At 41.0% G+C, this 12514-nt stretch overlaps 1 protein-coding gene across 1 annotated transcript in view; it reads right to left on the bottom strand.

Moving 5' to 3' along the window:
* LOC139640278 (serine/threonine-protein kinase D3-like) overlaps window positions 1–6985 on the bottom strand; it is an 8734-nt gene extending 1749 nt beyond the window's left edge. Inside the window, exons 1-2 of the mRNA XM_071514463.1 lie at window positions 6852–6985; window positions 1442–1573 (exon numbers count right to left, since the gene is read on the bottom strand). Of these exons, the coding sequence (XP_071370564.1) occupies window positions 1442–1573; window positions 6852–6966 (247 nt within the window). The 5' untranslated portion in view covers window positions 6967–6985. The remainder of the gene's footprint in view (window positions 1–1441; window positions 1574–6851) is intronic.
* Window positions 6986–12514: the final 5529 nt, after the last annotated feature.

Below are 12514 nucleotides of genomic sequence, written 5' to 3'. Positions count from 1 at the left end.
TCTTATGATTCATGCTCCTCAACGGTCTGGTCTTTCTATTCCTCTACGGGACGGAGGCAGACGTGGAGCAGGGGGAGCGGTCCAGAAGTCAACTTTCATGTGTTTAAAGCTCCGTTTTTAGGTATTTGTGCCTCATTAGACACTACAGACACAGACACAGACACAGACACAGACAGAGGGAATGACGTTCAGCACAGGTTGTGAGCCAGCTTCCCATCCACAGCGTCTCTGGTATACACATTACGATTTGATTTCTCTTTCCCTCGCCACGAGGCAGATAGCCGCGCACATCACTTCCCCTACTAATATTTATAATTGTCAGGAAACACCTTGTCTCAGTTGTTTCCGGTCCACAGATATTCTGACAATCCATTTTTGACTAGGAGCCTATCACTATCTGAGCTGCCTGACGCCGGTTTGACTTGCGTGTATTTCCTTGTTGGATTTGTGCACCAAAGTATATTTCCAATTCTGTAGCTGCTAGAGGCTTTCAGATGATGTAACAAATCCTCTGGCGGCCATGTTGGAGGTCCTCAGCTCTGTGAACAGCTGACTGTGTTTCTGTCCGTCTCAACAGAATTGATTAATTAATTTCTGTCTGTTTCTGACTGAACTGATCATTTCATCACTGATCCATCTGATTGATTTAGTGTTTAGATAATGTCAGCTTGTTAGCTAGCTAACCATAGCATCTGGTCAGCTAACCATCACTGTCTTGTTGTTAACACATCTGATTAGCGCACTAGCTAACGTAGCTAGTAACAGCTAGCGTTAGCGTGTTCACATTAACATCAGTGTGTTTGCTGGCTAGTTAGCTAGCTAACAGTTTGTTCAGGTTAACTGAGCTGACTCTTCTCAAGCTACAACTCTTCATGTTTTGGAGTAGAGACTAGGGCTAAAGACAAGACAGTTTACTGTGTCACAGTAACCTACATTTGGAAACAAATCCACCTTATCACACTATTCACTTTTACTGAGAACGTTACTGAATGGATCTACAGCCACACCAACAAGCTGACTCAGCTGCTCTCCCTTTCTAGCCTGGTTGTTATAGATTTAGACTTTATTTGCGCACAATCAATTGTCCAATGGACCTCCATGATGGCACCAGACCTGGTTGATAGGAAACACAACTGCAAAACCCCCATATGTGGATTGAAGACACGTTGCAATTAGCGGGTTTTCTTCATGTGACCAAATACAGCTCTGATCACCTCTGGAGGGGATTTTGTTTTTTTGATCAGATCTTTGATGCATCTTGTTTACACCTGGAATTGATGCGTTTTTGCTCGATCTGAATACAATCCGTTCACACAGAATGCATGTGAATCAGGGTGCAAAGGGGGTATAAGGCACGCATAGACCACATGATATAACGTGACCTAACAGCATTTGACCAGAAGCTGAACCCCGGCAGTGTTACGGCTCCGCTCCCCCTCACCTTCACACTTCAGGCCCTGCCTCACCAGCCCCCACAGCATCTCCCCACAGTCATCGCAGAAGGCCGGGGCCTTGTAGGAGTGGACGTACAGCGCATGGGGTCGGATCTGGAAGTCCTCGATGGTGGCGAGAGCTGAAACGAGCAAACAGAGTGGTCAAAACAAGCGGCAGCTGACTGGGGAGTTTCCGACCCTGGAACTGGGAGGAGAAACGAGGAGAGGACGGTGACATCACTACCGCCTGAACCAGGAGGCAGGCAACTTTCTCTAACACAATCATTCAAAATTACATTTCATTACATGGCATTTCACACACACACACACACACACACACACACACACACACACACACACACACACACACACACACACACACAAGATTCACTTTGCTCAATCTTCCATCAGGACCAGTGTAGAGTGGACATTGTACTGTAAATGTTGGCAGAACCAAAATGCCAATCCTGGTCTCAGTAGAATCCCTGTAATGCATGTATTTAAAAAATACAGAGATTTTGTAGTTAATCATTCATCAATCAGCACTCATACACATAGCAACCTTTTGGGAAATGCTGATGGGCAACATCGCCAATGGAGTTGCCTGAGCATTGTTGCACTGAATACATAGGTACTTATTATTGATTTAATACAACGGGTAGTTTAGTAGTTTGGTTTGGTTTTGGTTTAGTTTGGTTTTTGCCATTACAACTCTTGTGGTAACCAGGGATCTAGTTAGCAATCTTTCTTGTTTATCCTGTTTTTTATTCTTGTGTGTGTACACTTTCAGACAGGTCACATGCTTTGGTAAGAATTATGGGTACTTTGGTGATGTGCCACTCAAGTTCGCTTTGCATCTTTGCATCTGCATCATACCCAATGATGGGCAAGAGAGGAGGAAGCTAATATTATGAAGCCTAGCGCTCTGCTACTAACTGAAAAATACAATCTACCATGCTAAGTTATATAGGTTAGCTAGTTAGCTAGCTGACCTTCAAGTTCAAACTAGCCATACTAGCTTATAGCTAGCTAGGTAAGCTAGTTAGCTAGCTGCTGACCTTCCAACAGCGTGAAGCCACGGTCAGGAATGAATGAAAAAAGAAAATATTGCCATTTATATTGTGTATTTATATTTTGACCAGAGTTCCTTATTTGCCATTCAAGTTTGCCAGTTAGCTAACTTGCACTCTAAAAACTGTGGTTCTTTGGCTCCGCCCACTGAGGTTTAACTCAACCAATCAGATTATTTCTGCCTCCAGAGCAGCTCTGCCTTTGAGAAATGTTTGTAGAAGTAAAACTACAATCTGCCATAATCACAGTGAAGAAAACATTTTTATAAGAACTTCTTGTTGACTTCTTACTAGAACATTTTGATAGATGTTTGAGCCTGGCTCTCATTTAGTTGCTTGTTACCGGCAATATTTCCCTCCTACGTGGCTAGATTTGGGCTTGTCTTTTCCTTTTCCTATTCTGTGCCGGTTTGTTGGCGACACATGTGGTTCTCTCTATCTGAAATCTCTCTCTGCCTTTAATAAGTCATGTCAGGCCTATTGGCACATTTTGTCTTCACATTAATCCTCCCAGAACACGAGCGTCTCCTTTATCAGCGGGCCAACACGAAGGCTGCCTTCCACCAGACGGCCGTAATGAAAAACAAAGCCATGGAAACCACATTCTGTACAGACGACACAGTCCAGACCGACCAGGAGAGGGAAAAACATCCACCATGAGTCCAATGTTCTCCGTGGAACAAGAAAAACAAGTGACAGTATTGTGAAATAAGTCTGTATCAAGATAATGTCACTTGTAACCTTGTAACAATGAAAACAAAACAAATGGAATGAGCTCATTCTGTTAGCAGATACGCTCACTTTCCTTCAGAAAATAAGATTTTAAGACTCACTTTTCTATCATCCATGATCTTTCTACAGTCACAGGAATATTTTGATCGATCGACTGTCTGGCTGCTGTGACCTCTCACCTTTTACCTCCTTAATATTGGTTGCTTGCAATGTTGCTGATCTGGGAATTGAAGCTTATTCTACAGTTGCCGTTGCTGTAAGTCTCTCAGGAGGAGAATGTCAGCTAAAAGCCTGTAATGATCCAGTCAAGAGGGTTCAGTCCTGTTTTCTGCAGCTGAGGAACATCTCTAATAATAAGTCTTTTCCTTCGCAGACCTTGAGAGAGTCATCCACACTTCTGTCTCATCTCTACAAGTCAGAGATCGCTCTCCTGTCTGCAGCTAGAGCAACACGCAGCTGCAAGGCTTCTAAAATAACAGAACCACATTACTCCTGTATACAGTTTGTTCAGGTTAACTGAGCTGACTCTTCTCAAGCTACAACTCTTCATGTTTTGGAGTAGAGACTAGGGCTAAAGACAAGACAGTTTACTGTGTCACAGTAACCTACATTTGGAAACAAATCCACCATATCACACTATTCACTTTTACTGAGAACGTTACTGAATGGATCTACAGCCACACCACAACAAGCTGACTCAGCTGCTCTCTGCTTCTAGCTGCTTCAGACACATTTACACTTTATTCACTAACACACAGTTCTACACTGTTCCTCCATCATGAGACTCAGCTGCTGCAGCAGAATGGTGATGAAACTGCAAAGCCTCTATTACTCTGCTCAATTTTGTATTCCATATTATATTCCATTTTCTGTTCTATTCTATTCTGTTCTGTTCTATTCTACTCTGTTCTGTTCTGTTCTATTCTATTCTATTCTATTCTGTTCTATTCTGTTCTGTTTTATTCTATTCTGTTCTGTTCTATTCTGTTCTCTTCTCTTCTGTTCTATTCTGTGCATGTACTGGCTGTGAAAACAAATTTCCTGTGGGACAATAAAGACTATATCTATCTATCTATCTATCTATCTATCTATCTATCTATCAATCTATCTATCTAAAGACTATATCTATTCTATTCTGTTCTATTCTGTTCTATTCTATTCTACTATTCTAGACTAGCTGGTGTGTGCAGGTTTTGCAGCAGGAGGAGGAGGAGGAGGAAGAGGAGGAGGAGGAGGAGGAGGAGGAGGAGGAGGAAGTGGTCGGGGGTTGGAGCTGCTGTGGTTTTGGGCTGCGACTTCGTTTTCTTCCTCTGTGGAAATTGAAAATCGAGCGCCGCCGCCCCGCGTCCGGCCGGCCGGGCGTTAAGGTGTCGGCTTCGTTTCACGGCCCGCCGCAGGAAATGACAGTCCCGTCCATAATATTATGGTTAGAGCGCGGGGGCGGGGCAGGGTGGGGGGGGGTGAGGGCGACCCAGCCCACACAGGAAACAGAAGAAAAGAAAGAATCTGTCCCGGCTCACCGCTCTCCTCAGGTGGCGGAGGGAGGAGGAGGAGAAGGGAGGAGAAGTTCAGCTGAAAACTGAAGGGATTGAAACCATTAAATCTCCTGAGCTGTGCTGGCTGGACACACGGTCTGTCTGTTAAAGCTCACAGGTTCTGTTTTGTTCTTTGTTTTCTTTTAAATGGTTATATGTTTGTTTTATGTCTGCAGCCGTGTAACTGTGCTGCTGCCTGTCTTGGCCAGGACACTCTTGACAAAGAGATTTTTAATCTCAATGAGACTCCACTCCTGGTTAAATAAAGGTTATTATTATTATTATTCAATCCCTGCAACAGCCACGGTGCACCATTAGATTTATAACGATAATAATAATAATAAGCATAATAATATAAGTATTTGTATAGCCCTTTTTAAAATTATAAAATATATATTTGATTTATTTAATAAAATAAAATAATACTACAATTATTATTTCTATTACTTTTCATATTACTATTATGGTTATTATTATTTTTGTTGTTATAAAACTTAATTAGTATAGAACTTTTTAAAAAACATACTTTTATTATAATAAATAATATAATGTTAACATAATAATACTAATACTAATGTTAATAACATGTATACAATTTATTTTTGTAGAAATGTTTTAAAACCGCATTTATGAAGTGTTTTAACAACCAAACCTCATATTCATATTCAGATAAATTAGGACAACTGAATGCAGTAAAGCACCACAAGATACGGTTAAAAATAGAGTGTAAAAACAGTATAAAAGTAAAAAATAATAATAGCCATATATCCTTTATCCTGTCAGTCAGCCTTCACACTGATCTAGACCTGGATCAGAAACATGACAGGCAACCAGCAGTAAGGAGGTCAGGGGTCAGAGGTCACAGCACTCTGACAGTAGATGGAACAAAATAGTCCTGTGATCCTAGAATGACCATGGATGATAGAGAAGTGATAGGGAAAGACATACAGCACATTCACATGGATTTTACTTTACTTGACTACTGGTCTTCATGGTGAATCAGGTCAAATCGGAGATGCAGGCAAACAAACCAGAGACCGACTTTCTGCCTGTGATTCTGTGGTCAAAATAAAATCTGATCTGCTCGTTCATTTTTTGGCTTCCTGCAACAATCTAGAATGAATTCACAGTCACACAACGCTGACACAACTTTTGATTTGTCATGATAACAAGATAAGTCATTATCTCGATGTAACAAAAGAGAGAAAAAAAAATTATGTTAATTATGTATGTCCTCTATGGACTGCCGTACTATGGACTCTGGGGCCGGTTGCACAAAACACCTTAAGTTAAGATTTTCCTTAAAGTCCGAGTTAAGGTTTCCTTAAAATAAAATTGGTTGCACAAAACACCCTTAAGTCTTCTTCTTAAGGTTTCCTTAAAATGTTCACTTAAGTATTTAAGGTTTTCTCCTTATCTTGGTCTTATCCTTAAGGAGTCCCTTAAAGTTAGTTAAACCGCTGCACAAAAGACCTCAGCAACCAAAGTAAGGAAAAAAACTTAAAGTACCTCTGACTCTATCTTAACCGCAACATGGCCGAGTTTATGGCGATAAATGAAGAAAATGAACGCATCCCGAGAAGAGTGTTCCGCGACCGGGAGAGTTTTCGTTGCAATTTCCTCCCACATTTGTTGTTTTCTGTTTGCTGTTATTTGCGGATCAAATTTACTTTTTTAGCATGTGCTTTCTTTTATTGTATTCCTCCAGAAGTCTAATCTTTTCCTCCTCTGACCAATTTGGTTTTCTTGTCTTCTTTTCTTCTGCCATTTTTTTTACTATCTATAGGCCGACTCTGTGAGGCGATAACAGGTGAGACGATAACAGGTGAGGTGAAAACAGGTATCACAAGCACAAGTGCAAGCAAACAAACGGTCTCCATGGAAACTGTAGAATTGTACCGCTGTAAAATCTCTTTCAATGCAGTAAATGCCTTAATGTTTTTTCTTAACTAAGGAAACCTTTTAAGGGATTCTGTGCAAAACCCTTAAGTAAGTCCCTCAGCTAAGGAGAAGCTAAGCCTTAAGTGTCAGACTTAAGGAGAAAACTTAAGGTGTTTTGTGCAACCGGGCCCTGGTCTTACCGGACAGCACCACCTCCACCAGGTCTCCCTCGTGGATCTCCTCGGCCGAGCTCAGACGCTGCAGGATGTTGTCGGAGTTCAGGTCGTGGCGGAACAGCAGGATCTTGTCGTACATCCCGAAAAACCCACACTCTGGGAACTGAGGAGAAGGGGGGGGGGGGGGGGGGAGAGAGAGAGAGAGAGAGAGGGGGAACGATTATTTTCATTGTCGATTATTTTCTCGATTAATGGATTAGTTGTTTGGTCTATAAAATGTCAGAAAATGGTGAAAAATGTGGATCATTGTTTCCCAAAGCCCAAGATGACGTCCTCAAATGTCTTGTTTTGTCCACAACCCAAAGATATTCAGTTTACTGTCATAGAGGAGTAAAGAAACCAGAAAATATTCACATTTAAGAAGCTGGAATCAGAGAATTTTGACTTATTTTTCTTAAAAAATTACTCAAACCGATTAATTGATTATCAAAATAGTTGGCAATTAATTTAATAGTTGACAACTATATCGATTAATCGTTGCAGCTCTAGTCAGGATTAGAAAAGACCAAAGATGATAGTTTACCTGCAGATTTTTCTCACATCACATTTTGGTGATACCTCAACATCACTGGAGATATTGCTGCTCTTATGCTAATATAGAAAAACAAAACTACCTGTCACTACCTCGATTTACAACCAAGATGTGTGAAAAAAGAACTGAAAAACAAATTCAGCTTCTCTTATAGAGGCTGATGGATGTTCTAAAAAAATCATCTTTATTGCCACAGAAAAGCCAAGACGTTTTGGTGGAAAAGCCTTCATCAGGGTCACATGACACAGACCTTTCCAAACTGAATTTAGCCTTAGTGGATTTAGACCAAACAGAAAAAACATACATATACACAATAAAACAAAACCAGACACCCAAGAGTAATTAAAGATGAACATTAGAGCCTATAAAGAAAAATCATTCACATTAAAATTCTCATTCATACCATTAGGTTTCAGACTTTTAACATTAAAAATTAAAATTGCCTCTCTGCCTTAGTAATTAGTTTTTTTTACTGTGAGTGAAGTTTTGCTTATTTAACCATGAGCCAAACCTAGACCTAACCTTAACTCTGCCGTATTTATTGTTTGATGTGTTTTCTGTTATGTTTGTGTATTTGCGATATGATGATTCAAAATTACAATATAACTGCTGTCAGTTTGTTATATTGTAATTTTGAAAGTAACCAACCCCAACCAGTGCGTCAAAAAACTGATAAACTGAAAAACCTTAACTCAATGGTTTTGGTTGCCTAACCTTAACCAAAGCTGCTTCACTTACCGAAACTGAACCATTACCTAACCTGATTATATGTGATGAAACAGATTCATATTGATACCACAGTGGGAAACTACCAGCAGTCAAATATCAAATAGTTTGACTGTGGCTGCTAAATTGGTTTCTCCTTCAGTCTTCTCCTATTTTGAAAGTCAAATTTTCTGGTAAACCAGTGAAAGTGGCAGGTAGAAAGACTAGAGGAGGGTTTCCCAGCAGCTACAGAACCCCAAATACCAGAGGTGGGGACTCGAGTCACATGACTTTGAATTGCTTGAGACTTGACTTGATGCATGAAGAGAAGACTTGGGTTCTGGTGACTTGGGACTTGTACTTTGACTTGTACTCTGATGACTTGAAAAGGTTTCTAAAGTCTTGACTTGAGATCTTGTGTTTGTGTAAATGACTCAGATTGAAAGTGATGAGATTTGTTCCAGCAGACGACTGAATTTAAATTCTGTTTTCTGAATTTGTATGGAATGATTGAATTTATTGAAGTTGAAACTGATTATAGAAATCAAACTCATGATGCTCTTACCAAGTTTTTATCCTATTAAAACCATATTGCATTGAAAAGTCCTAGATATTTAGTTTTCTTTAAGATATTAAATTGATACTGGACTCTTGATTTGTTCTGACTTGACTTGCTGTTCTACATTTAGACTTGAGACTTGACTTGAGACTTGTCTCTCAAGACTTGAGACTGACTTGGGACTCGAGCAAAGTTGACTTGGTCACACCTGCCACATACCACGCGCTTTTCACATCGTAGGTTTGAGTCTCGGGTCACTGAGTGAGAAATTAACGATAAACACTCATAAATGTTATCGTCTGGTAAGTCGGTCTCCTCTACCATCACATGGGTTAGGGCTAGGATTGTTCTGGTAAAACGGTGTGTGTGTGTGTGTGTGTGTGTGTGTACGTGTGTGTGTGTGTGTGTGGTGGCGGCTCTGGGGGTTTACCTGCAGCTTCCTGCCCTCAGCTGCACTCTGTGACAGTGTGAGCAGGAAGCCAGCAGGCTGCAGGTCGTCTGCAGGATCCTGCAGCGAGACGCAGGAAACCCAACCGACGGTGCCGAGCGAGGCGGAAGCAGCACACACACACACACACACACACACACACACACACACACATACACACACACACATACACACACACACACACACACACACACACCATGAATTATGACTGAGGGCCTGTCACTGACACCCTGCAGTCTTTAGCCATGTGGCTGTAAGCCGCCACACAGGGAGGGAAAACCACTTTGTTGTCCAAGCAGCTGACTGTGAATTCATGAATGAACTCATCAGTTCCAGTTCAGCTGAGGAATTGGAATTGGAATTTGAAAAAAAAAAAACCTACAGAAGACAGAATTGGAATTGAATTGTAATTTCAGAAAGTTTAATTGAATTCCATGATGTGAAATTGTGAAATTCCATGTTTTTTTTGTTTTTTCTCACCACATATCTGAGATTCCACATAGTGTTATATATTATCAATACTGAATATCATAAAATGTTGAAGGAACCTTTCAGCTGGTGTTTGATTCAGAACATGTGATGATAATCCAGACATTACGACTGAATGTGTTTGATTTGTTGAACTGTCTTTTATTTGATTCATAATGTTTTGATTTATAATGTTTAGAGTCGAGACAAACTCTGTTAGAAGTGGAATTGAATGGAATTGTTCTGTTTCCTGTCGTTCACATTCAATTCACATTCTGTTTACCTCCACAATCCTTGACACCCAGTGGGAGACACCAGAGCCTGCAGAACAATCCCACATGTCTGACATGTCGCCAGGATGCTGCTGGGTCGGTAAAATAAAAGTCTCAACTGAGCCAAAACTGAGTTAGAGGAAGCTGAAGCAGCTCTGTCAGGACCGGATGGAGTCTGAACCAGAAGCTAAAACACAGTGAGCAGACTCATTCCTATGTTCCTAAGGTCCTATGTTCCAAAGGTCCTATGTTCCCAGGGTCCTATGTTCCCAGGGTCCTATGTTCCCAAGGTCCTATGTTACCAGGGTCCTATGTTCCCAGGGTCCTATGTTCCCAGGGTCCTATGTTCCCAAGGTCCTATGTTACCAGGGTCCTATGTTCCCAGGGTCCTATGTTACCAGGGTCCTATGTTCCCAGGGTCCTATGTTCCCAGTGTCCTATGTTCCCAGGGTCCTGTGTTCCCAGGGTCCTGTGTTCCCAAGGTCCTATGTTCCCAGGGTCCTATGTTACCAGGGTCCTATGTTCCCAGGGTCCTATGTTCCCAAGGTCCTATGTTACCAGGGTCCTGTGTTCCCAGGGTCCTATGTTCCCAAGGTCCTATGTTCCCAGGGTCCTATGTTCCCAAGGTCCTATGTTCCCAGGGTCCTGTGTTCCCAAGGTCCTATGTTCCCAGGGTCCTATGTTCCCAGGGTCCTATGTTACCAGGGTCCTATGTTCCCCAGCTCTATATAGCACATAATGGGAACCTGAAAAAGATGTTCCCCAGCTCTGTATTCGCTTAATATGTTTAGTTAGGGTTTAGGGGTTAGGGTTAACATAGGACCCTGGGAACATAGATAGGCTCCCCAGTGAGCCTGGACAAACCGGTTAGCGATAGCCATCAACTGTTTTCTCTTGAGCGGGGAAACCACAGAATTTAAATGACTGAGTTAGCAGTCACTGCAAGTCACTGAGCTGAGAGGTTTTACAGCAAGAACCAAAGCAGCTTCTCTGTCTCCTTTGTAAGAAATAAAATGAATACTGTGTTTTTTTTATATGAATAACACACTCTGTTCTTTTGTTCTTTGTTCTCAGAGTAGAGTGTCTTGTTTTCTCTACATACCATGGTGAGGTAATCAGTGCATGTGTGCGTGCACGTGTGCTATATATGGTTATGAAATGATTTTGAGTGTTCTTATAGGTGAATAATAGTTTATGCTATTCATGCTGTGTGTTTCCGTGTGTCCCATATTAGGTTTTTGGCTTTGAGTCAAGAAATCTGAACTGTGGGTTTGGCTTTGTGCTGAGATTTATGTTGATGTTTACTCAGGTCTATATAAGTGGACCGTCTCCACTGTTTTCTTTGTCACTTCTTTGTTATACGCTTATCTGTAACACTGAACTGAACCATGCATGTCTGAATAAAGAATCCACGGAAGACTCTTGAACCTTTGCTCATTCAATTTGACCCACAAGGGTGAAGCTTATTTTTCCCTTACACCTTGTCATTACCTGATCTGAGTCGTGCATGCGCGCTGTCGCTGCCCGATCTAAGTCAACCAGATGTGAGTCCTGCACAGACCCCCCTTTAGATTTCGGCCATTAGTTAGTTTTTGCGGGGGGGGGGGGGGTATTGTACTTTATTATACGTAACGTGTTTTGGTATGCATATATTTCTTCTGTCCTGTTTGTACCTACTATTTTTGCCCTCGGGGATCAATAAAGTATTTCTGATTCTGATATACATAATGTTTATATGCCATTATGTTTTTTTTTTTTTTGTTTTTTTTTGTATGTATGTATGTTACAAAAAACATGTTGAAACGATTTGAGGATCTACTGTTTACAATGTGGACAAACACCAATAAAAAGAGTTTTGAAAAAAATAAATAAAAATAAAATAAATTTCAGCCATTAGCTCTGTCACTACCACAGATTAATGTGTATCTTCAATTGGAAAGACAAATGTAATCGTCTCACACTTGAATAACATTAAGGTTGATGCGGACTCACTAGCCAGCTACAGCTTTTAGAGTTGGCTAGTAACTACTGGATATACTACTGGAATAACTGGATACTACTTCGTTTCCAATCAATCATATACTGTTATTGACTGTCCCAAATGTACATTTGATGTTTCGCCACGGTGTCAAAACATTATGTATTCGGGTATGAGTCTTGAAAGTAAACGAGAAGTCGATCGTATTTCGCAAGTCAGCAAATCATTGCATATTGTGGATTATAAAGCAAAGCATAGTAGGTTTCATGTGAATAAGCAGATGCTGGAGTCTAGCCAGTAAAGCAATCTAGCCAAATTTAAAGAAGATTTTAACATAAGATAAGATACTTTATTCATCCCTGAAGGGAAATTAGGGCGTTACAGCAACTAATAACAAAACAGTGGTAAAATGTTGTAAGATGACTCACATACGGTTGACTTAGATTGGGCAGCGAAAGCAAACACTCAGTTCAGGTAATGACACACCTTGCTGCCATGGATTGCTAACATGCTAATGTTGACTAGAAGAGCTAGAGAGAGAAGTTCAGTCTGTGATGAAGCTACGTTAGCCTCGTCGCTAACGTTAGCTTTCAGCTGAGTTCTGACAGTTTGCTAACAGACTCATCTGCTCAGTTCTCACAGAGAGACAGACTTTACAGCCTTAA

The sequence above is a fragment of the Centroberyx affinis genome, unplaced genomic scaffold (genome assembly GCF_046629955.1).
Source record: "Centroberyx affinis isolate AG114_WGS23_722 - 3 ecotype Tasmania unplaced genomic scaffold, CSIRO-AGI_Caff_v1 ptg008892l_1, whole genome shotgun sequence".
Taxonomy (NCBI): domain Eukaryota; kingdom Metazoa; phylum Chordata; class Actinopteri; order Beryciformes; family Berycidae; genus Centroberyx; species Centroberyx affinis.
Note: the sequence above shows the minus strand (reverse complement) of the source record. Positions and strands in the feature narration are given on the sequence as shown.